This window comes from Coptis chinensis, chromosome 1 (genome assembly GCF_015680905.1).
Source record: "Coptis chinensis isolate HL-2020 chromosome 1, ASM1568090v1, whole genome shotgun sequence".
Taxonomy (NCBI): domain Eukaryota; kingdom Viridiplantae; phylum Streptophyta; class Magnoliopsida; order Ranunculales; family Ranunculaceae; genus Coptis; species Coptis chinensis.
Window position 1 is genome coordinate 4,226,454 of NC_141456.1, and position 25,877 is coordinate 4,252,330.

At 35.5% G+C, this 25,877-nt stretch overlaps 1 protein-coding gene and 2 long non-coding RNA genes across 4 annotated transcripts; 2 read left to right on the forward strand and 1 right to left on the reverse strand.

Annotated features, from left to right (window-relative positions):
• Positions 1–63: 63 nt before the first annotated feature.
• On the forward strand, positions 64–12,767 carry LOC147521458 (uncharacterized). The gene is made up of 5 exons (XR_015199513.1): positions 64–739; positions 8,500–9,024; positions 9,115–9,299; positions 11,001–11,388; positions 11,546–12,767. It is a non-coding gene; the product is annotated as an uncharacterized LOC147521458 (long non-coding RNA).
• On the reverse strand, positions 1,182–1,638 carry LOC147521459 (uncharacterized). The gene is made up of 2 exons (XR_015194007.1): positions 1,540–1,638; positions 1,182–1,442 (listed from the first exon to the last, which is right to left on the reverse strand). It is a non-coding gene; the product is annotated as an uncharacterized LOC147521459 (long non-coding RNA).
• A 5,507-nt stretch (positions 12,768–18,274) lies between the features above and the next one.
• Positions 18,275–24,474, forward strand: LOC147521460 (protein NRT1/ PTR FAMILY 3.1-like). 2 transcript variants are annotated; one of them, XM_086568021.1, is made up of 5 exons: positions 18,275–18,399; positions 18,517–18,736; positions 19,289–19,840; positions 23,428–23,771; positions 23,869–24,474. In XM_086568021.1, the coding sequence occupies exons 3-5, from the start codon at positions 19,293–19,295 to the stop codon at positions 24,408–24,410; spliced, it is 1,434 nt and encodes a 477-aa protein (XP_086424147.1). In that variant the 5' UTR covers positions 18,275–18,399; positions 18,517–18,736; positions 19,289–19,292; the 3' UTR covers positions 24,411–24,474. The 2 variants fall into 2 exon arrangements, with proteins under 2 accessions (XP_086424147.1, XP_086424117.1); XM_086567991.1 differs by having other exon boundaries at positions 18,306–18,399; positions 18,588–18,736; positions 19,290–19,840.
• Positions 24,475–25,877: the final 1,403 nt, after the last annotated feature.

Genomic DNA, 25,877 nt, shown 5'->3' on the forward strand with positions numbered 1-25,877 from the left:
TGGTTTTTGGGAAGAGAAATATAACTAGATGCCACTTAAGATACACCGATGTGGTTTTTAGACCCCGACCCAAACTAACATAACACATACTACATCATCAATCTGGTTGTACTTTTAGTGGATTGAGATTTGTATTGCAATGGTTTTGGAAAGTTAACATTGATAGAATTGTTTGGAATCTGTATTTCAAAACACGTGTACGTTTTCCTTTTCAATTGCGTTTAATGCTTATGTGCTGCCCCCAAATCCTCACAAACGCTATCTCAACCTAACACGTGGGTATAGCGGGCACTTAAACTTTACACACGTGAGAGAATAAAGGGAAGATATAAGTCATTAACTTAGAAGAGTACTAGGACTAGCTAGAGAAAAAGACCTATCTTTGAAGAATGTTAGGCATTTTATCCTTGATGAATGTCACAAAATGCTTCTTCATTTTACAAATACAGTTTTCCATTTGGTTTATCTTTTAACATGTTTTCTTCTTATTTTCTCATTTGATTGTGTACATTATTATGTAGACATGCGGAAAGATGTACAAGATATTTTCGGGATGACTCCTCATGATAAGCAAGTTATGATGTTTTCAGCAACACTGAATAAGGGGATCCGCCTTGAGTGCAAAAAATTTATGCAAGATGTAATTTCCTGTAGGCTGTAGCTAGTGTACTTCGATTTTTAACGTTGTCATACACCGTCAGTTTTATCTAGGAGATATCTCAACCCTAAAGATCTTGAGGTGCACTACTACAGAATGACACTTATACCACTGTTTTTAAGTGTGGTATAAATATATTTACCACCATTATATACAACCGACACAATAGGTGGTGTGGTATATAATAATAGCAAAACTGTGGTATATATGTTTAATGGATACCACGGTTTTTCAAAGAATCGTGGTTTGTATGCCCATTATATACCACGGTTGTCAATGAAACAAGTGGCATATAAGCTATTGAAACCGTGGTTTATATTAGTGTATGTGTTATAATACCGTGGTATATAGTTATACTAAACACTACGGTTTATGCCAAACTGTGGTATATATTTTAATAATAATGCTAGTAAATGTGATCCACTTAAAACCGAACCTACATAACAAAATTTACACACGCACTTTACATACAACATTTTCATCTTCCCAACAAATTCCAAAATGTACAATAAACTATCAAACATTGCAAAAAAAGATAATAATAATAAAAAAAAACTTCCATTAATTTTTTGAGTGCACTAAGAAAACAAACTTCAAATTCCTTTTCATAAATTAAAAGGTAAGACTCATAAATTAAATTGGAGGGGTCCGAACATAGCTAAAACTCATCCTCATTCGCTTCCGACTAAAACACCCCATTTTCCTGGATGAACTGAATAATATCGAGTCGAACACCGTCAAATTCATCTTGCGTGTATGTCTCCTTCAGTTCTAAATTTGTTATCTGGATGAGTCAAAGCACAACATGTGGAGTTACTATATAAGAATAAAAGGCTTAAGTCGTTGAGCCAAATAAAGTGTTTGTCGAAACTTTCGAATACCTTATTTTCAAATGATCCAGTTGAACAAGCTTCTACTATTTCCCTCATAAACTTCATTGTATAATACCCACACTCTGTGCCACCTGGTTGATATGGGCCTTAACATATAGACTCACAACATATGTAAACATATACTTTTCAAAGAAAAAAAGACAATAATGTGTAGGATTTGTTTACCTTGATCTTGTCCCACTTCAAATGGAACTCATTTCCCATCAACCCTTTGCAATGTGAGGACCGCACTTCACAATAAGATAAATGCAAAACATTTAATTCACATATATGGTATCAATGTTGGCATGAGGATAAACTCCAAACCTACATGAAACAGTCACATGCTCCAAGGATGGTGCTTAGATGACATACAAAGAACCAGAACTTAGGTACATGCATAAACAAGCTAGGCCAACCCATCCACAAAAAATGCCATGTATGTTATAAAAAGTGCATTAAAGAGCCTCTCTACTGCCTCAAACAAATCTTTTGATGGATTGGAGCTATTTACATCACCTTGGGCAAGACGATGCCAAAATGCAAATTTCAAGAAATTAATCCTTTTTCCGAATCCTAGAGCGCACAATTCAAGTGTATATGAACATTTTCTTTTCGCACCATCTACACGACAATATAGTCTTGAAAATACAATTTCCTCATAGCATAAATCAAATGGCCAATATTATCGGACACACCCATTTTCAAATATGTATGCTCAAGAGCCTACTAAAAATCACTACAATAGATGCAAATAAATAAAACCACGTAACATAATTTCACTCTGAATCATTAGTGGAAGCTGAAACATATAAATCGTTGAGACTTTACCTAAAATGGAAAAAGGATTAAAAAAAATCACCCGTAATTGTCCCATCAACATCGAAACAACTATCACGAGTGTCCCATTTCCATAAATAAATTCTAGCATCCACCAAAAAGAAATAAATAAATAAACATAAACATATATTGTATTTTGAGTAATCATTAATAAGTCAAGTCTACAAAAGAACTGAAAAGTCCAAGCTAAGATGCAAGTAGAGACCATGATGATAATAAAAACAAGTAACTACAAACCTGTCACGCTTGCCCAACATAGCGATTGAAAATGTGAAGGTTATAACATTCCGACCTTCCTTCAGATTCAAGGTTGCCGGTTGCTCGGATGTTGGAACAAGTGATTTCACCTTCTTTTTAGCAACTTTCACTATCGCACACTTTTATTGCCTCAGTAGCATCACTAGTTCTAACCGGAAGCATTCATACAATCGAGAGTTAGTGGTGCCGCCCGGAGGTGGTAGAATAGGACTCACGATCTTGATCTTCTGAAGTTGAAAGGCCGAGACTCCGGCTTCCACCGGATGGGACATTGGTTCTTGTTAGTTGCCCTTCAACAGTCTTCTCAATTTGGTCCACATCTATCATTCCTTCCGGCACAATGCTTTGGTCATGGCCTAGTGAGAGCATCTTTGATATAATAGATGCAAAGAAGATCCCATGGGAAATAGCGCCCCCAATTCTAACAATAATATCATTATTCTTCATGAGTTGGGGATCCGGAGAAGTAAAATTTTCCAAATCTACTTTCCCAAAGATCAAATACTTGAGAAGTCAGATCACTCCCATACCTTCATAAAGCAAGCGTTTGCATAGAGATATCTCCTCGAACAAAACGGACAAAATAAATAAGATTCCCATTCTTATCTTTTTCAGTTCTTTTAGTGATTAAAGGAGTATAAAGAAGTCGCGTAACCAAAGCCCTCTTACCAACTAAACTGGCTGTTTGACATGTTTTTATTTCCTCCCAAATCCGGTGTCCTCGGCTCTACGATGTTTGCCTCGCAAGCTTACACTCGGTGTCTAAATTAGATAATGAAGAGCACGAAACATCTTTCCTCGAAACTCCCCACCTCAAACTTTCGAATGTAAATCTAGAGATCGCTCGGCGGATGAATTACATCATACATCTCCAAATTGTCTATGTGAGACCGAAAATTGGGTAAAGATTCTATCATCCACTCAACCTCTTCTTACGCACATTTTCGATTTCTAGGGATTTTCATCGGGCTGGATTTCTTCATTAAGTCTTCAAGTAGAGGTTCAATATCATCCGGGAACACTCCTCGATGAGCTTAATTGAAGACAATTGTGACCCGATGTTCCCTATTTGTTTTATCATTCCAGTCTTCAACGTCATTCCTCATCAAGGGATTTTCATCTATTTCCTTGGAATCGGAAAAACTGAATCCTTGCATTGAATCCCACTGGTTTTAAGTGATTATCGATGTCACTTTGAAAATAAATTGAGCTTCCCCTAATTCTCTAACAGTAGATTGCTTCGAGTCGTTGCCCTTATATATATTCAAGTTTTGGTCCCCGAGGGTCACCAACAAAGTCTAATGTGTCATATAAGCTACTCACCTCATCTTCTTCCCCCAAATGTACCTCTTCTTTGACTAGACTAACTGAGTTGCTACCACAAGAAGAAACGCACACCCCTTGTGACTCTGCTTCTACATCAAAATGAGCTACATTATTAGCACCCAATATTAGATCAGAGGATCCAGATAACGTAGAAGGCTCTCCAAGGCTGTATGTGGCTCACAATTAACACTCTTTACTAATTATCTTCAACACAATTAACACTCTTCACCAATTACCTTCAGCATCTGTCATAGGTGTTTTAGATTTGAGTGCTACTGAAAATTTATGTTCTCAGATAGAAATTAACTAAGTATACAAAAGATTGTAGAAATATAAAATGAAACAAACCTGATTGAGGATCCCTTGATTGGCCTTTTAACCTGAAACAAAAGAATATAACGAGAAACAACAAATAATAGATTCAATTTTAGCACTTTTTAATAAGCAACCGAAACTCTTGTTCCATCTCTCTATCACTTACAATCTCTATTGAACAATGCAATGCAATCAGATGAAGACATCTATACAACAACAATTCTCAGCAACAACACATTAATTCAGTTAAGCAAATTAGGAGTCGGGGAACAAGACACGCTACCTATAGAGAGTGCAATCCAAGTTTGAGACTAGAACAACTAGAAAATATTTTCCCAAACCAACAAGGAAGAAAAGAATGAGGGTCATTCAAAGTGTCCCGACCCTCTCAAATTTAACACAAATAGTTTACAAGCATCAAACCCTTAGTATTTCAATACTCTTCCTTATGTGCCCTATAAAGGTTATAATGCCAACAAAGAGGAAACACAAAGAAAATGAAAATATATTGCATAATCAATGTGACATCTACGTGTACAACATAATTCACCATCAATTGAAGTAAAAAGATATTGAGTACAAAATTCAGTTTGAATAGCCCACTTTCTGTAGAGCATAACTCGTGACTCTGATATCCAAACGCAACAAAACAAGATTCATTAGAAAATAGACGTAGGGCACTGACTATTTTGTAAAGGTCATTGAAGCTAAATGTGACTCTAACCTTGTCAAAACACAGCTAGAAAGCAGTCCAGTGCTGCTTCCCTAGGCAGGCACTGCAGCCCAATGTTCTCAAATTCTCACTAATAGAATTTATGAGGCTCTCTCCATGTGTTTAGCCTACTCAAGAATTGTGCTTGCATTGCTCACTCCCTTTTGCCTGGGTTCTATTACCCTAAAACAGAAAAAGTGCTAATTTCAATGCTTACAAAGGCAAACCATAAACTAAAGGAAAACTAAAAGAAAGCGAAAAAAGAAAAGAAAAGAAAGACAACTTAAAATGCTACATCAAAGAGGGGACATAACAAAAATGGATAAGAAAACCATTAGTTTGTTCCACATTAGTGTGAGTTGTTGTAAAACACTCTATCGATGTAAGCATTTTATAAATAAGTACTGAAACGAGTTGGCCTATTCTTTCCTCTTTGTTGAAAAACCCTTTATTATTATATTAAAGGGCTCATGATCACCGGTGGTTTTCAAAGAGCACCCGATTAAAATGGGGTAAAAAATGAACAAAATCCAAGATTTGATCGATGTCGGTTGAAGAATCTGTTGATCTACCCAAGCATCGAAGGAAGGAGGAGGCGAAGTCGAGGAACAGGGAGGTTTTTTCACTTTTGGATGGACAGGGAAAGACGGGAGCAAGAAATGCTATAACCAAGTCAGACCTTTAACATAAATTGACCCTTTCTAAGAAGAAACCAAAACATTAGAAGAGCCGGTCATTCTAGCAAAGTGGCAAGAGATCAATAAAAACCACTGACAGGAATGACCCAGAGAAACAAGATTAGCTTCAGCCTGACTATTCAAGATTCAATTTACTTAGTGAGACAATTGAGGAGCTCAATGATATCTATTATCGACCGACTTTAGTTTCTTTCTTTTGGAGAGCTAATGCTTGAAAGGAGAGTTCATTCTATCACTCAAAAGTGAAAGACTGCTTTGAAATCACGCTAGTGGAATTTGAGAAAGGAAGGAAACTCGTACTTGTGGGGAGAAGGTCCTGCCGCCGGTGTCCCTCGTTTCATTTCATTTGAGGCACGTCTCCGGTTCGGCTTGACGGTTATCCTCCCAGGTCCCTATTTGTTCAGGGCGGGCAGCGTGAACTCCTCTCAGAAAGGGAGGGACAGAGGGACACCATGCAAGAGAGACAGAGGGCCTGGATCCATTCCAGCATAAGTGAAACCAATTCACACTGTCTCACTGCCACCATTCTATTCCAAATACAGGAGCTTGAAGCCCGACAGAATTCCAGTAAGAGGCATTTGTGTTGTACTTATAGTTAAACCAAGCCACGTCCGGTGGTAAATGGTTAATGAGAGAGACTAGAAAGCTTCCTGAAGCTTCCGGGAAGAAGAATGGTTCTCTTCCAGTGACCAGAGATTAGATCCAGTATCACCGACCACTTCTTCAGGGCGTAGTTCTTCTTGATACTTCCAAGAACGGCGTAGAGATGTCTCAGATCCAAGAACCTCCAAGTCCCGAACCTAGAGGGTGCTACTTGGTCATTGTTTCCTACTTCAAGACCACACCAGCCAACCCATACATTCATTCCATCGAAAGCATTAAGAGCAAGACAAGCGGCTATTTAGAGAATAACCAACCAACTACAGTGAATCATCACAAAGAAACAACACAGAGAGAACCTAAATTGCCAAATATCCAACCCTCTAAAAACCCCTCTTGAATTTAATTCGTAAAAGTTTTTTAATGCCAAGTAAGACTACTAATTGTTAGTATTGTGCTCCAGCTACATGAAATTTACCACAAAAACTTAAAAAGAAAAGTTTGGCTTACCTCTTCCTTGAAAATGGTTAGTGGGTAATTAGGCGACATGGATATCTAGTCGGTCGAATTACTTGGGTTGTGACAAACGCACCATTGATATCCACCGACCTCTGTTAAGTGAATCCCCACAAACATCGGACTCTTGCCTCTCAATTTCTCCTAACATCTCAGTTGCATTCCACCTAAATGACACAAAAATACTGAACTTCAATCTCATTTTATAGCACCTATTAGGTATCCGGGTAGGCAATATTACATGCGTCCAAAGAACACAAGCTAAAAAGCGAAAAGCAATTTTCTGGTATTTAGCATAAGACCGCTAAACAAATGTAACTAATACCTCTTGAGATTGTAGTCATGAGGTTCCCATCTCCATTCCAAGACTCTAAATTTGTCCTCCCATGCTTCCAAAGATGCTAACTGAACAAAAATATCACGGGCAATCCGATTCATTGTAGAGTGGATATGAAGCATTGTCAAATATCCATTTCACACTTCTCGAAATAAGAAAACCAAACTTCCCAAAATCAAATAAAACACCATTGTCAAATATCCATTCTTTGGAAAAGTTTGAAGAAACCGATTAAATTGACGACAAACGAGCTTAAATCTTGGAAATTTTAAAGTGGAAATTATAAATTCTAACTAATAGATTTTACATAATGTAATTAAAGGAAACACACTTTCAATTTGAAGTCTAATCGAGAAATTCTTACCAAATGAGAATGAAGAAAGAAAAAAAAAAAAAAAAAAAAAAAAATCTTGTGAAGTTCGGGTTTGAGAATTATGCCCTAGAGTTAACGAAAGCTCTGAGTAAATCGCAGGAAGAGAATTGCAGCTTGAGCACCGGCGGTTTAGAGCAAGTGGAACTTTTTTTTTTTTTTTTTTGATATAACTTCTATCCCCAATAATTATAATTTGCGAAATATAAACCATCGTTAGCGAAAAACGATTGGGATACTCCTTAACGATTAGTGGAAAATGAATGTGCCGTGGTATAAACCATGGCCCAAAATATCGCCGAGATATCCGATATCTCACCGATATATCTCGGTAAATTGGTACACCGATATCGATATTTTCGATATATATCCACCGAATATTGAACCCCTTTTTTCTGAGATATATCGGAATTTCCGATATAAAAGTTTATATCGCCGATATAATCGATATTTCCGAGATAATTGATATATATCAGTTGACTTTTTGACCAATTGTTAATAATTTAATATTGAAATTTCCGAAATATCCGATATATCCGAGATATCCGAGATATATCGGTGAGATATCCAATATTTTAGAAACTTTGGATTTGGTCACCAAAAACGAGATATCCGATATATCCGATATATCTCGGTTTTAGGTACACCGATATATTAACCGATATCGAAATTTTGGGCCTTGGTATAAACTATCAATATGCCACGATTTTTGTAAATTAGTGGTATAAACTAAGATCTCAAAAATCGGATCAATTTCTACCGTGGTATACAAATATTAACCACCGCTATTATTAAAAAACGATTGGTATATAAATTCATACGTCGCAGTGGTATATATGTGTCTTATCCCACGGTTTTCATGTAACTGTGGCATATACTAGTAAACCAATGACCAAAGAAATTTCCGCCGTGGTATATAAGTATTTCCCACGGTTTTTGGAAGAACCGTGGTATAAACGTTCTTATTGACCGTGGTATATGTGTCATTCTGTAGTAGTGGTGCTCTCAGTAACACCATCCTTGTCCTTGCAATGTGTCTCAGGGCTCTCAAGTAATTATTCTAGGGAATTAATTTCAAATTTTATTTCACTAGGATGGGGAGAATTGTCAGTCTTAACCCTTTCATATTAGAATAGGATATCTTTCTTAGGATCAATGGCTTTGGAGTTACTGTCTTCAAGCATTTCGTGATGCTATTTCCCTTGTTTGGCTCAATTATTCTTAGTTGAGTTAGCTCAGTACGGAATGAGATAGCAGTTGACTGTTCTATTTGTGATGATGCAAGATCACTCACTGGTTGGAAATAGAGAAGCATTGCGAGGGAAAGTATGGCATTAGCACTCCAAAGAAGTTGAACTGGATACTAGGTTTCTTGGAGTTCTTCATATGCATCATTTGGTTCTGGATTCGGTTACCTTGAAGGACAGGTCCTAATCTACTTTAGTCTAACATTTTTTCGTTACAGCCAGTGGAAATATATGTGTACGATGAGGCCAAGTTGACACTACATGGTCTCGTGCAGGTATCACTGGACATTTGATAGTTGTTGATCTATTTCTTCTTCTAAGTTGTAGCTTCCACTTCCTTACCCGCTTACGTTTAATTCTGTTAGCACTACATTAAACTCTCTGAAAATGAAAAGAATTGCAAGCTGAATGATCTCCTTGATGGGTTAGACTTCAATCAAGTGGTCATCTTCGTCAAGAGTGTGAGCAGAGAAGCAGAACTGAACAAATTACTTACTGAGTGCAACTTCCCCTCAACTCGCATTCATTCTGGAATGACACAGGAAGAAAGGTTAGAAGAAAGTGTCAGATTTTTCTCTCAACATACCTTCAATCTATCGTTTATTTAAGGGTTAGTTAGTGTTACCCTCCCACTAGATGAACCAATTAGGATCCCCTAGATGGGCAATTAGGGTTTCCCCCTAAATACATACACAAGTAACACGGTCAACCCAAGTTGACTTTTTTTGTGTCGTGTCTTGGGGGGTAATACTAGTTAACCCTTTATTTAATTATTTGGAGTTTTCATTGTTATTTTAGTTTCTTTCATTTACTTTTGTTTGGGAAAGTGAAATTTTCATTAAATATAATCCCAAGTCACATTGACACGGATATGCGGTGTTCAACACAGGACCTATATGAAGTAGGATACAGGGACAACTAACGAAAAATGAAAATTGTTGTCAATCTTTAGTTGCACAACTAATTCTTGGGCTCAAGAACTTATGAAGCGGCTTCTTACAATTAAATGAATATGAAAGTGGCATATCATGGAGTTGTAACTGCGTTACTAGATTATTTTCTTAGTCTTTTAAGGTATAAGGTATAGAAGAAACCCTAGTTTGAAATAGCAATGTATCGGGGTGTCTATTTGTACGACACGGTTTTTTTTCAAGAATACGAAGTGTCCATGTTACTTAATTATAATTAGTGTAGGTCAAGAAAACCTACTACTAGTACAAGAAAAAACAATAAAAAGAAAAAAAAAAAAATACATGAAAATCCAAGGAAAGCAAATTACCCTAATCAAATCTCCGAATATAATATATCTTCCCATCTTGCCAGGAAATGCTTAAGAGGTATGCTCTCCAAGTCAACATAAACTTTAAACCAATAGCATAAGAGACCTTTAATAACTAAAGTGACTCCTTAAAAATCTGTGTTTTTGCTCGCATAATGCCTTTCATTTGGCCTTAACAGAATGTGTGCCCTCCACATTTGTTGGCTTTGTGAATTTTGTGCCTTGTACAATTTTGTTAGTGTTTTTAGACAATAAATATGTATATTAGTTGGAAAAATGGAGAAAGTGGATGCAAATACCAGTGGTACATTCTACATGTCCAAGATTCACTCTTTGGCTTATTTTAAGTAGATTATGATGTGTCTTACCTGAGCAAATACTTTGATTCTGCTCTTAAGTTTGCCGAGATAAGATACTTTTTTGTTTTGTAGAAAATCTGGTTTGCGTTTTGCATAGTTTATGTCGTATGGAAAGGTGTAACAACAATCATCTACCTACTCGAAAATGATGACATAATGTGAACAATCCGTTTATTCTTAAGTTGTATGTTAAAATATCCTAGAAAACGAAATTCATTCATTTATTTTCTTAGAGTAGTTGTACTTCCTCTCTTGTAGAACTTAATTAAGCATCTATTTTCAAATTAAGATAACTTATGATTGGCCGGTAGTGTCTTGATTGTTATAGAGATAAGTGCATCATTTCAAAATGGGGTTTGACATTAAGTGTATACTAAGCACTCATATGTACTACACACTTTGTTTAACTTACATTGTGGGCGTCACCCGTTCTTGTCCATTTTATAATTAATATCTATATAACCTTTTGCATCCTCTTGTTGAATCAAACAAATACGTGTTTAAACCATGCACAAAACTGCCCATTGAGTGTTGCAGATTAGAGGGATTGACTTTTATTATTCTCTCTACATATTTTTTTTTTGTCCCCGTTTAACATATATTGGTTCTACAGGGTGTGTAGCCTCAAGCATAGCAGGCGGAGGGTGGTTAGAATGCAACAACAGCTTTTTGTTACTGTCAAGTCAGAGTATTGTCTGTTCTATATTTTTTCTCTCCATGCACTCTTAGTATTTATGTATATTGTCTTGGCTATACTGGTCTTTACGTTTTTATCTTGCACTCAGTTATTGATGTTGTTTGTTATGTTGGATTCAGTCCTGAAATAATCACTAAATTAAGTTTACATACTGAAATTATTAATAATTCTAATTGTTTGCCAATCGAAAGTTGCTTTATTGGCTTCAAAATATTGTAAAAAGGGGGGGTTCAACACCTTGAAGCTTAAGGTGGGCAAGAATTTGAATGAAGACATAGCTGTTTGGTTTGTATTTGTATAGCAGGTTCGAAAATTCTATCTCTGGTGTTTACTTTGTTTCATTTTGTGAGTATATTGGAGGATGTTATTGGATATGGGACAAGCGAAGAGCATTTTGATGTCCTTGTAAGTTTTTCCTGTCATGAATTTTGGTAATTTGAGTTCAACTCATTATTGTGTAGGTGTACGTGTTGTTTATGTTGGTTAACGAGTTGATTAGCAATTATGAGAAGTGCCAAAAACATTTTAATTACTCTTTGGCCACTGGTATGTAACCCTCGCACTATTCTTCTACTACTTGTGTGGCCAACTATTTGTGCGAGCTATGTAAGTTCATTTTAAGGTGCTATATATTTAATCACAATTTACACTCCTCGTTTTTGCCCCTTATTCATTTAAGGATTCATTAGTTGAAGCTATGTTGTGTAGGTGTTAATGTGTTATTTGCACGTTATGTACGAGGTATGATTATTTTAGACTAATGTTTTATTCTCCTTAGTTATTATATACCAAATTCCTCATGCAAGAGTCAACATTGGTTTCATTTTAATGGAAGAGAGGTCAGTACCTATTTAAGCATTGGATAAATCTCTACTACTATTAATTTCAATCGCATTTAGTTCCTCAAGGACTCAGGTAGTTGGTACCTTTTTCATATATCCTGTTGACCTCAACTTGTTAGTATATATTTGAACATGATTGTTTTTAGTAGTTAAATATTGTTATTAATATTTATGGTTCATTAGTCATGTAGAGATACCATTGAACCAGTGTGCTTGGTTATAACTTTTCTTTGCTTTAAATAATTTATTAGGCTAACTCTTACCTTCTAGTAGTTAGTCAATTTAAGTTAGGCGATATAATGGATCCATAAACTCAAAACGGCAAGTGCACTCAAATAATGGAGAGGTTGATGGTTCGAATCCATTTGGATCCAATTACATTTTTGTTTTTTAATTTGATAATAAAATGTGCATAGATCTCTAAAACGTCATAAAACAGGTATAACATTAAAAAAAAAATGTTATTGAAACAGGATTAGTGCTAGAGAAAAATGCTATTGAAATGCATAGCACTTTCATAATAAACGCTATCAATATTTTAATAGTGCTAAAAATAAAACGCAATCATATTAATAGCATTTTTGTACAAAACGCTATAGATATATATATTAATAGAGCTAACAAAAAATGCAATTAAATTAATAACATTTACTGGAAAACGCTATCAAATCAATTGCGTTTTTTTTATCAATTGTGTTTTTTTGGACAACGCTTTCAATAAAAGCATAGCATCGTGTTTGATAACGTTTTGTAGATACTATTAAATAAAATTTATAGATGCTATCTATGTACTTTTTTGTAGTAGTGTGGGGAAAAATAAAGGAGTTCTCTTCATATTCAATGCCAAAACTGAAGATTTTTTGCTCTCATTAGGCTGTCTCCATCCTTGTCACATTACGCCAATTCTTAGATTCTTCTTCAACAGATCAATCTACGTCCTTACAACATGTACATGTTCACACTATCACATGATCATATCATATCCTTTGCTTTTGAACTTGTGAATATACTTCCAATTTATTTCATTCCACTTTTTTATTTTCACAATAGTAGTAGAAATAGTGAATACATGAAAACAACAAAAGTACGTACACTAGTCCATATTCGAACTTTTTTTTGGGTGATCTAGCCAAGGCCCAAAATATCTCTGATATATCTCTGATATATATTATTTTTTTGGTACACCGACATTGATATATCTTATATATATCCATCGAATATTGAATTATTTTTTCCCGATATATATTAGAATTTCCGATATAACCGATATATGTGATATTTACGATATATATCGTTTGACTTTTTGACTATTTTTAAATATAAATATCCAATATTTCTAATATTTTACGATATTTTTTTACCGATATTTCTGATATTTTGAACTGGTCACAAAAAATATATATATATCTGATATTTTCGATATATATCAGTTTTGTGATACACCGAAATATTCACCGAATTCGATATTTTGGGCCTTGGATCTAGCAATCATGTAGAGAAAAATAACACAATTACACACAATGACAATATGATTTACTTGGTTCGGGTTTGTATAGCCTACATCCACAGAGGAGGAGAGAGATATTTATTCATGGTCGCCATCTCTAGAGCTCCTCAATAAATAGGAATACAATTCTTGCTTATTAAGAAACTACTAAAAATACAATCCCATAATATAGAAAGAATCTTCTACATAAATCCTCCTCCTCACAATAGCTGTCATTACTCCCCCTCAAGTTGGGGAGAAGATATTGATCGAACCCAACTTGGACATAATCTCGTAGAACTTCTCTAAAGGCAATCTTTTGGTAAATATATCAGCCAATTGATCACTGCTCCGACCCAATACGGTGTACAAATAATCTTGGCTTGAACTTTCTCCCTAATAAAATGGCAGTCAACTTCTCTATGCTTGGTTCGCTCATGGAATACAGGATTGGAAGCAATATGGATTGCAGACTGATTGTCGTAGTACATGTCCATTGGAAGTTGTGGTCTTGAACCAAGATCACACAGTAAAGCTTTGAGCCAAATCAATTCACTTGTGGTAGACGCCATTGCATGATATTCTGCTTCGGCACTAGATCGAGTTACAACAACTTGCTTCTTGCTCTTCCAGGTGACTAGATTGCCTCCCACAAATGTGCAATATCCAGTGGTGGAATGCCTATCAACTGGGCATCAAGCCCACCAAGATCGATGTACGCTTTGTACCTTAGTATGTCCATTGTTCTGCATCCATATACCACGACCAGGTGAACTTTTCAAGTACTGAAGAATTCGATGAACAACATTCATGTGAGAATCTTTAGGGTCATGCATAAATTGACTAACCAAGCTGACTGCATAAATAATATCTGGCCGAGTTATAGTCAAGTAGATCAGTTTGCCAATAAGTCGTTGAAACTGTCCCACATTCTCAAGAGGTGCTCCCTTTGAAGTGAGTTTAATAGAGTTGTCTACTGGTGTGCTAGAAGGTTTTAAGCTTATCCGTTTCCTTCAGTAGATCAAGGACATATTTTCTTTGATTAATAAACAAACCCTTTTTTGAATGTGCAATTTCCATGCCCAGAAAATATTTCAGGATGCCAAGATCTTTGATAGCAAACTTCTTATGAAAAAAAGATTTTAACTCTGTGATTTCTAACATATCATCCCCTGCAATGACAATGTCGTCCACGTATACAAGCACAACAGTGGTACCCGTTAAATTTTTCTTGATAAAAAGAGAAGAATCAGCATAACTTCTTCTAAAATTATTTCCCATGAGAGTTGAGCTCAGTTTTTCATACCAAACTCAAGGGGATTGTTTAAGACCATATATGGCTTTCCGAAGTTTGCATACCAAATTTTTCTGAAATTCTTGAGGATGTCCACGTGGAAGACTCATATATACTTCTTCATTTAAATCACCATGCAGAAAGGTGTTCTTCACATCCATCCGAAACAATTTCCAACCACAATTAACCGCAATAGATAATAGAACTCTAACCGTGTTCATTTTTGCCACGGGTGCAAAGGTTTCTTTGTAGTCAACTCCATAAGTCCAGTAAATAAATCCTCTGAAACTAGGTGAGCCTTGTGCCTTTCAACTTATCTGTCACTATTGTACTTAATTTTGTACACCCATCGACACCCTACAACTTTCTTACCTTTAGGTAGTCTCACAATCTCCCATGTATGATTCCTATCGAGGGCCTGAAGTTCTTCTTTCATAGCCTTACGCCAAACAGATTGGCTACAGGCTTCTTGAAAATTATTAGGCTCAGTGGAAAGGGAGCTCAAAAAAGCCAAGTGTGATGGGGATATACTAGCATAAGACAAATGTTCCTGAATGGGAAATGCGGAAGCATGGTAACAGAAATCTTTCAATATAACTGGGGGCTGACGTTCCCTGGTGGATGTTCTTATGAGTTGAGGTTGAACAGGAACATTATTAGCTGGAACCTCGGTAGGATTTTCGGTGTGAAACTTCAGTACGATTTTCAGGTGTAGTATTTTCAGGCAGAGTCACGGTAGAGATTCTTGGTGAGGCATCTTCTGGAGAAGGTTGTGAATGAGCTAACATTTCTGAATCCATGCTGGTTGTAGGAAGCGGCACCATATCATCAAAGCACTCCCCCTGGGGTCGATTACCCTCATGAAAGAAAGGGGTATCTTCTACAAAATGGACGTCACGTGAGACAAAATATCTATGGTTTTTTGGATCAAAGCATTTGTATCCCTTTGAGTTGAAGAGTAGCCAAGAAGACACATTTCACGGCATGTGCATGCATCTAATTTGTCTCTATGGACGAAATGGATATATGAGCATAACATAGACAACCTAAAACTTCGAAGATGCGATAAACTAACATCCTTATTTTTTAAAAATTTCAAGAGGAGACTTATATCTTGAAGAACACGACTTGGAAGTCGGTTGATTAAATATGTAGCAAGAAGAACACCATGAGACCAATACTTTTTCGGTACATGCATTTGGATCATGAGAGACCTTGTGGTTTCTCGGAGGTGTCGATTTTTCCTCCTAAGAACACCATTTTGTTGTGGAGTATCGACACAACTAGTTTGGTGTATGATACCATGGTCGCTCAAAAATTCAAAGAAGAATATTTCTTGTGTACTATGTTCCATAGTACAAAATATCACAATATATCACGATATATATCGAGATTTCAGCAAAGGACAAGTAAATATCGCGATATGCTTAGAGATATTTACAACTACAAATATCAGTGATATTTTTGACAATATTATCGATATTATCGATATTTTAGGATAAATTATGATATTTATAGATATTTGGTGATATTTTGTGTATGTAACAATTTTAGTTAATATTTACTATTATATTTTAAATAAATATAAATTATGTATCATGATATTTCAAAAAATATCCACAATATCTATGATATTTGTCGATATTTTAAATATATCTACGATATTTTTGTATATGAAACAATATCAAATATCTCCAAAGAAGAGGATATATCCACTCTGTTCCATTGTCGGAAGAATTTTTAGGTGTGCAAAAATTGAGCGACAATCATGGAATGAAATATTTGAAAACATATGCGAGTTCACTTTTACGTTTTTAGCAAATAGATCCAATGTAACAAAGTAACCATATCATCATAAGATTCAATTGGAGCTGACCCCAAACATCAGAATGGATTAATTCAAAAAGTGTACGTGAGACAGATAAAAAAGTACCAAATGGTAAACGATCTTGTTTGCTAAATTGACACGCCTCACAGGTACTAGAATGAGAAGAAACACTGGGGAAAATAAAAGACAACTCGATCAGATGGATGTCCCATACGCTTGTGCTAGATATTTGGCCCTTGAGCAGTCGTTGCTTGAGATTTCTGCTCCAACATGCACAACTCATGTGAATAAATCCTCCTCCTCACAATAGCTGTTCGCATCGACGTCCTTTCCCTTGAGTACGGATAAAACTTTGCTCCTTCATCCCTTGCTTATTGTCCTCTCTCCTTTTATCTACAATTAGAGCACTAGCTTCTACAATTAGAGCACTAGCTTCTACAAGCTCAATAACAGCTTCTACAAACTAGGAAGAAAGTCCCATAACTTTCTTCCTAGTTTCCTCTGTGAACAGTAGCACAAACATTTGCTAGGGAAGGAACATCTGACCCCAATATTCAGAACACCTTATCTTGTTCAACTCTCTTTTGCAGCGTCTTTAGATCAGTCGTAGGTGGACAGTATATATTCAGTTCATCCCACATAATCTTCAGCTTACTTAAGTGTTCAGTAAATGTTTCATTTCCTTGTTTGCAATCAATAATTTCTTGCTGTAACTCAAAAATCCTTGCAGCATTGTTTTGATGACCATACAACTCTTGCACAGAGTCCCAAAGGTCCTTAGCAGTTTCGGAGAAAGTGAATATCGGAGCAATATTTGGCTCCAGAGAGTTAAGAAGCCAAGACATGACCAGTTGGTCCTGAGATTGCCATTCTTCAAACTTGGAATCAGTAGTGAAGGAGCACTTTTACTTCCATTTATGTGCCCCAACTTGGATTTTCCGCCGAGCGATAACGAGACGCTCGGGACCAAGAGAGATAATTAAATCCATTTAACAGGATTGATGTGAGCTTCATGCTCGAATTGTTTTCATTCAAAAAAATGGATTGGAACTTCATGCTCGTATTGGTATTAGATTCGCCGGTGCAGCCATGATAAAAAGGGAAAGATTGAAAAAAAAAAAAAAAGGAAAAAAAACAATATATATTAGGAAAGTGTGATATACCTTGTTTGACTGCTCCTGCCCAAAAAGATGTAGCAGAAGTGTTGAAGAGAAACTTCTGCAATAATATAGCAGACAACAAAACTAATTGAAGAGAACCTTTTGTAATACTAGCTGCTACTATGAGATCACAATGGTCGACAATTTGGATCGAAAATTCATCTGCTCCGATACCATGTAGAGAAAACAACACAAGCACACACAATGACAATATGATTTACTTGGTTGGGCTTTATAGCCTACATCCACAGGAGAAGGGGAGATATATCTTATTCATGATCGCTCATCTCTAGAGCTCCTCAATAAATAGGAATACAATTCTTGCTTATCAAGAAACTACTAAAAATACAATCCCATAATCCTCCTCCTCATAATAGCTGTCATTAAATCACTTTTCTTTATCCTACTTAAATTACATTTATCACAAAATGAAAATCCAATAATTATAAGTGTGAACCTAACTAGTGAAGGTTAGAATGACCAACTTGTATATTTATAATACAGAAAAACCAAATGAAGGTTAGTTATATATTCATTATACATTACTTAATTACTATCTACGTACAGTCTTCAAACAAGCTATAAATTATGGGTTCAAGGGTGCAAATTAAAACATCACAAGGTAGCATAGAGAGTGAAGAGTGATGAAACAAAGTCATGTTAAAAGAAGAAAGGGAGGGATGCGAACGATGCCCTTCATCTTTGGTATTAAATCTATATCATATCGATATGCAGATCATTTTCTTAAGTTTTTCTTATTTGAATTAATATTGATCGAACTAATGGTGTTCATTATTTTGTGTTCTTCTTGTATACGTATAGCTAATGAAATCACTGAGAAGTTGGCTATCGTTGGGTTTGGTGCTAACATGATTAGTTACTTAACACTACAGCTGCACTTGCCCATAACGAAAGCAGCCAACACTCTCACCAACTTCAATGGTACTACGCAAGCTTAACTCCTTTGCTAGGAGCTTTTATCGCAGATTCATTCGCAGGAAGATTTTGGACCATTACCGTCGCATCGATCATTTACCAAATAGTTAAGAGAATACCATCACATATCTCCATCTTTTAATCACATTTTCTTCCTGTTTTGAAGTACGTACTCTTCTTTGCTTTTGTTATACTCTCATGGTATTTCCTGTTTACCAAATAGCCTCATGCCCTTATATATAGGTCAAGTGTCCATTAGTATATATTTACCGAAATCTAGCTAAATGCAATTGTTTTCTCGTGCATTTGGTAGAATGAAATCGATGGATCTAGATTGTTCGGGCAAGAAAGAAAATACAAACTTTTAGCTTCTGTGTTATAGTCGTCAAGTCATTTACTCGGCAGGCATACCCTATGTATTAAAAAAAAGTAATGCTTACTTTCTAGATCTCTTAGATGAACAGAATATAAATTCTTCTCAGGCTTGTAATAAAGTCTATAAGAATATACGATTATATTATATACAATATAATGATAACGATTTTTCTTAAACCAGTCTTTACAATATCCAAAACTTTAAAACAAAAAATTGTATGCTCTTCTTTCTGTCAAAATAGTTGTTTATTAATTTGACGTACTTTGTTCATGTTGTAATTAGGGGAATGGTGAGCTTGACTACGTCAGCAGTTCTTCCAAGTCTGAGACCACCACCATGTAAAGATAATCAAGTGTGCGTAGTGGCTAGTTCAGGCCAATTAGCCATACTCTATGTATCTCTAGCACTGACAGCAATTGGTTCGGGAGGAATTCGTCCATGTGTAGTATCATTTGGTGCTGATCAATTTGATCCAACACAAAAGACTAGAACATGGAACTTCTTCAACTGGTATTATTTCTGCATGGGATTTGCTAACCTTATTGCGGTCACAGTTATTGTGTATATTCAAGAGCACATTGGATGGGGATGGGGCCTCGGGATCCCCTCGCTGGCTATGGGAATCTCTATAATCGCTTTCATAATTGGGTACCCGCTTTATCGAAATATTGATCCTTCAGGAAGCCCATTTACCCGTTTGGCACAAGTGATTGCTGCTGCTATTAAGAAAAGAAAGGTGCCCATGGTTTCTGATCCCAAACTGTTGTATGAAAACGAAGAACTTGATGCCCCCATATCTACTGATGGGAAGCTTCTTCATTCTAATCAGCTTAGGTAACTTTCTTTACTTATATCAATTTATATTTAATGTGATTTGCTCCTTGGGATTTTTGCTCAAATGATTTTAGTGTGTGAGAAGTAGAACTTATACTTTGTGGGCTGACACCCACTAGACGACTATGCAAGGAGCAAATAATTTTTTTTTTTTTTTTTTTTTTGAGCAAATCTGTTAGGTCTGACGTGATCCAAGTTATTTTTTTATCGTTTCTGATTTTGTGAGTAATTAATTTGGATTCCCTTATTAATGAGTAATATAACTTGATTTAGCACGTTATTATTTGCATTAGGTTAGAGTTAGCAATTTTTTTTTTTCCGTTAAACAAACAGAGTTAGCCGTCTTAGAGTATCTTTAGGTGAGACACTATCCTAGCATCAAACACCAAATTTTCAATAATTTGGTGTTTTTTCATCTTCAGGAGAGACACATATTGATAAAAACACCAAATCGCCCAAAATTTGGTGTTTGCTTTAGTACTGTATCAAATCTCTCTCGCAGTTTTTTGAACACCGCATGGGCTTGGGCTAGAGTATAGGCTTCAATCACGTGGTTTTGCGAAAACCGTACGAGGTATTTGAAAAGAGAAAAAAAAATAAAGTTTATGTGCGACACATTGTGCGGTTTCTAGAAAACCGCGTGGACTTGGACTTTTAAGGTGGGCTTCTATGGCGCGATTTTGCAAAAACTGTATGGGCTATACAACGCGGTTTATCCAAAACCGCGTCATTTGATGTCAACTATTTGATATCGTTCTTGAAGTTAGTTGGTTTTTTTTTGTTTGGTTCAAATATTTGGTGTTTTCTTGGTTTCTCTTCTAAAGATGCTCTTAGCACGTTATTATGTATCAACTTACTACTATAAAGAGAAATTTTCCGTGAACAGTAGACTTTCCCATTTATACTCCTATCCGGTTTCGATTATTACTGATCTGGTTAGAAATGATTTTTGTAATAACTTATGTGAGTGAAGGGTAATATTGGCATTTGACCAGTCAATTTCTCCTTCATTTTAGCACATTGCCATCAATTTTGCGAAATATTGCGATATTGTCGACTGTACTTTACGATAATCACGGGTGGCTCTCTCCTGATTTAGCGCTTTACCCTCAATGTTACAGACAACTACGATATTGCCACTAACCGCACACGTGGTGTAGACACGTGCCAGTGTACTAGTCTAAATTATGCACATGTTCAAAATAAATAATAATAAAATTAAAATTAAATATTGATTAATAAATTGATTCAAAACGAATCAATGAATCCGCAACATTATCAAAAAAAAAAAGAATAAGTGACATCATCATTTATTCTGCATACAACCAGATTTTGAAAAAAAATATGCAATTAAAGTAATAAAGTAACTTCAATCAAATCGAAAAGTGGGTAGTAAAAAAATTGGACCATTTAGAAACAGGATCGAGTGGTAATTTTAAATAAAAGAATCAGAACTGAATGTTATCGTACTCTTAGCATAAAAAATTCGAAGTAAAGTATATAAAAACTTAAGACGTTCATTTATATTTTATACAATTTTATAATATTATTGTAATATACAATTTTCTTAGTATTTAACGTTTTAAATAATTTAAAAGTATAGCTACAACCTTAAAAACATGGTTTTACTTCACAAATTATGGAATTTATATGATTACTTATGCCAATCTTTAAAAATTTACTCGTTCGTGCATTTTTTTTTTTTTTTTCATACTAAAACACCAAAAAAAGTAAGTGTGAGTTTCTTAAGAACCGAAATGAAGAACCATAACTGGTGGGTACCCACTAGAAAACTGTGGCTATGGATATGATTCTACAATTTTAAGAAATGCCAAGAACCGTAACCAAAACTGGAATTGCAACGTTAAATGGTTCTTCATTCTTACAATATAGGTTCGCAGACCAAAACCGGACCATTGACACCCCTAGTCTTGACACCTCGCTCATTAATGGCTAGGAGGAAACATACAAAATTACACATTAGTCACTGTAGTACAATAATTGATCCAAGTTGATATGAAAAAATAGATGCTGGTTCGTGATTTTGAACGGGATATCAGAATTCCATCGAATATTTTAGTTTTTGAAAAATTTAGAATTATAAGTTAAAAGATAAAAATTGTAAATTTTGAAATATACTTGAAATATATTGCAATACTGGTTGGAATTCCAAAATTCTGAACTATGATTGTAAGACAAAATTTCACTCAGTGCCCTTAAACTTAAAGGTTGAAAACAGAGTGAAATATGTTGAAATATCACTTTAAATATTCCTAATATATTTCTAATTTGAGATACACAATATAGAAATCTTTTTGATATATCGGATGGATATATTGACATAATTTTGAATCGATATATATTGACATAATTTTGAATCGATATATATCGAATTTTCTGACATATCAATACATATCAACCGACACATTCGATATATATCATTGACTTTGACCGATTTTTTACCTATTTATTATTAATATTTCCGATATATATCGATATATATGTGATATATACGATATTTTTTGATATATACAATATTTCACAAAATAATTTTGACCAGTCAACAAAAATATATATATTTCTAATATTTTCAATATTTTTAAAATATATTGGTTTTTAGGTACACAAAATATTGTCCAACTTTGAAATTTTAGGCCTCCGAACACACAGTCCACACGAGGATACCCCACAGTCCCACACACAAACCTTTGATCCTGTATTATTCTCACAAGTTTTCATCGAAAACCATTCTGACAATATGACCATAAGAATTCGATGTTTGCTAGAAGTCTAGAACTGAAATCATAAGCTCATAACACGACATAAAATTATGGGATCATGTGGTTAGCAGCTGTCATGTAGTCAACTCATACGTTACAAAGAAAATGCAGCCAACTGAATCCATTAGATTGCTCTGTGACGGAGATTTTGTGGGTGTCTTTTTCGATAGTATTTTACTATTTTCACTCTAACATCGCCTTGGTATTGGTAGCTTTTTTGTTTTGTTTTGCTGGATGTCAATTGCCCGGCCCATCTGCAGAGATAGACTTATAGTCACGTCCTCCCCTAGTTATCGACAGAATTTTGTTGGATAACAGTTGCTAACTCGATGATTAACAGTAAATTATTCGGCTTTTGTTTTTTGTCTCTTGGTTTTAAGTTCCCTTTAAAGTTCTAACTCAAATGAAAATTACTAAACCATACCTTGGCGTTTTACCTGTTTTTTTCTTGTATTTTTTTGTTTTTTTTCTTATTCGGTAAATTTTGACTCGTCGTCTTTGGAGTTATGGAGTTATGGAGTCAAGCAATTGTGTCAAATCCAAAGTGGGTTGGGCGGGCCTTTATTGGATTGTTGTAGTTTCTTTCCATAGGGACAAGAAATGGGCTTTTTCCTCAACACAATTGAAGCCTGTCCTAGATAAAATATTAGGAAAGAAATTAATGCAAACTCAGCCCTGTTGGCTTGCAAACACCTCAAATCTGGATTGCCGTATACCCAGATTAGGGCCTTAATATGGTCATGATCCAAACTTCCTCACAATTTTCATTACTTATGGAGTTATGGAGGTTCATGTTTGCGAATGCAGATTGTTAGATAAGGCAGCAATTGTGACTGACGAAGACAATCTCAAATCATCACCAATGCCCAATCTATGGAGGCTAGGTACAGTCCACAGAGTAGAAGAGTTGAAATCTATAATAAGAATGGGCCCAATTTGGGCTTCTGGAATTCTCCTTAGCACGGCCAACGTGCAGCAAGGCACATTCTCCTTACAACAAGCTCGAACAATGGATCGTCACCTCAAGGGTTCCTTCCAAATTCCTCCTGGTTCCATGTCTGTGTTCACCACAATCTCCATGCTCACTACAATAACCCTTTATGATCGTGTTCTTATTCGCATTGCACGTCACTACACCGGTCTTGATCGAGGTACGGTATCCTTATGTTCTGTCCCTAATGAAGTACAAATTTTTTGACACATAAAAGTACCGGAACTTAATTCACTGCTATATTTGACTTCCAACAGGTATTACATTTCTACAACGTATGGGTATTGGTTTGGCAATTTCCATCTTAGCGACATTAGTTGCTGGCTTTGTTGAAATCAAACGTAAAAATGTTGCCATAGCTCATGGCCTCATAGACCAACCCCACGCTACCATACCCATATCAGTATTTTGGCTTGTTCCTCAATACGGCCTTCATGGTATTGCTGAAGCCTTCATGTCAATTGGACACATGGAATTTTTATATGATCAAGCACCTGAGAGCATGAGAAGCACAGCTGCTGCACTATTTTGGACATCAATATCAATTGGGAATTATGTTAGTACGTTTTTGGTAACACTTGTACACAAGTATAGTGCTAAGCATGACGGATCAAATTGGCTTCCAGACACTAACCTTAATAAGGGGAAACTTGAGAACCTCTACTGGTTAATCACGGCGTTGCAGTTTTTAAATTTTATCTACTATCTTATATGCGCTATGTTCTATACATTCAAGCCTATACAATTTCGTCAAAAAGAGGATGACAAAGAAGGAGTGGAACTTGCCGAGCGAATTTAGTTGTTGGAAATTTCCAAAATATGATAATTAACTTTGGTTTTCTGATGAAAAGTCGTGTTATTAATTGAGTTTGTGATTAAATGTGAGAATAGACCTTATGGTACATGTCATTTAGATGAGTTTGATCGAATGGGTTAGCTTTTGGCGCCACATAAATAGCGTAAGAGACAAAACTGGTTTACCAGTCTATGTCTTTGATTTGGTTCGGTGGTGGCTATTAACAGCTACCCATTTCTTCAAATAAAATGAAACGGTGCATGTGTTTTAATCATCAGTGCTAGTGCTGTGATTTTGTTGAAACTTTGCTTATTGTTTCAACTTTCAAGAATTTCAAAATAAGTTGAAAATAAATCATCATTTTTTCCCTATCTGTATAAAATGGGCTAAGTAAAAAACAAGTTTTTAGGGGCACATATACTTTGGGCTAAGAAATGAAAAAAATTATTTACCATAACTCAAAAATAAAATGGTTTATTACAAAAATGCCGAAAAAAATCATCATATTCAAACGCATATGTTTATTTTTTAATTTTCAAAAAAAAACAAAAAATTTTTCGACATTTAATCATTAAAAAAAAAAATGTGTCGGTCCGTCTAGTTGTCATTGGTCCACCGATTTTTTAAGGCTAAAAACAAATTTTTTTAGTCCTCAATTATACTTGGGGGCCCAAAATTTAACCAACAAGTGGTTTGGTGCGGTTTGGTGTGCCTTGACACTAAACCACAAGAGCATAGTGTATACAGGTAACGAGATAGTGTTTATGGACCTAATGGTTTTTGGCGTCATTTGAAACAGTAACCCATCCTAGTTGTCATTGGTAATGGCTGGTGTGAAAAACAAATTTTGTTTTGTTGGCCGCCACTTACAAAAACATGGAGAGTTTTAGGCTTTTAGCATTAAATCTTCTACCACTTTTGCCCTTTCTCCCAACTCTCTCTATATAAAAGATTTTGGATAAAAAGGTAATTGCACAAATTTAATTCTTTGAAATCAAATTTGGTCAACATATTTTCTAGCCACTTTTGATAGTGGAGTGTGTGAAATGTTTTCTTTTCTACTGCCACTCATACTAGCATGCAGACCATACGATATCTCGCTAAAATTGGCGGTATAGATAAGTAAAATAATAGCAATAGCATTGGCGGGATAATGTTTTTACGTACCATTGGATCTCAATTTTTCTCGTATTTGGTGGGATGGCGCACCATTAGACTTAGCCTAAGTCTCCAAGAGACTAGACACCTCTCCGAACTGTCCAAGCACGCACCCTGTGAGTTTTTTTTTTGCTTAAGATAATTGTATTGCACCATTCTGATTTTAAGATTTTTTACAAAGATTTTTTAAGGCTTTTGCATTCAGCTTTACAAGATTTTTTATCTTTTGTCAGATCTTGATGCTCAATCCGGCCTCGTTATAAACGGTGCTTTATTTCCATTCCACCATTCTGATTCTCCCCTAAGATATGA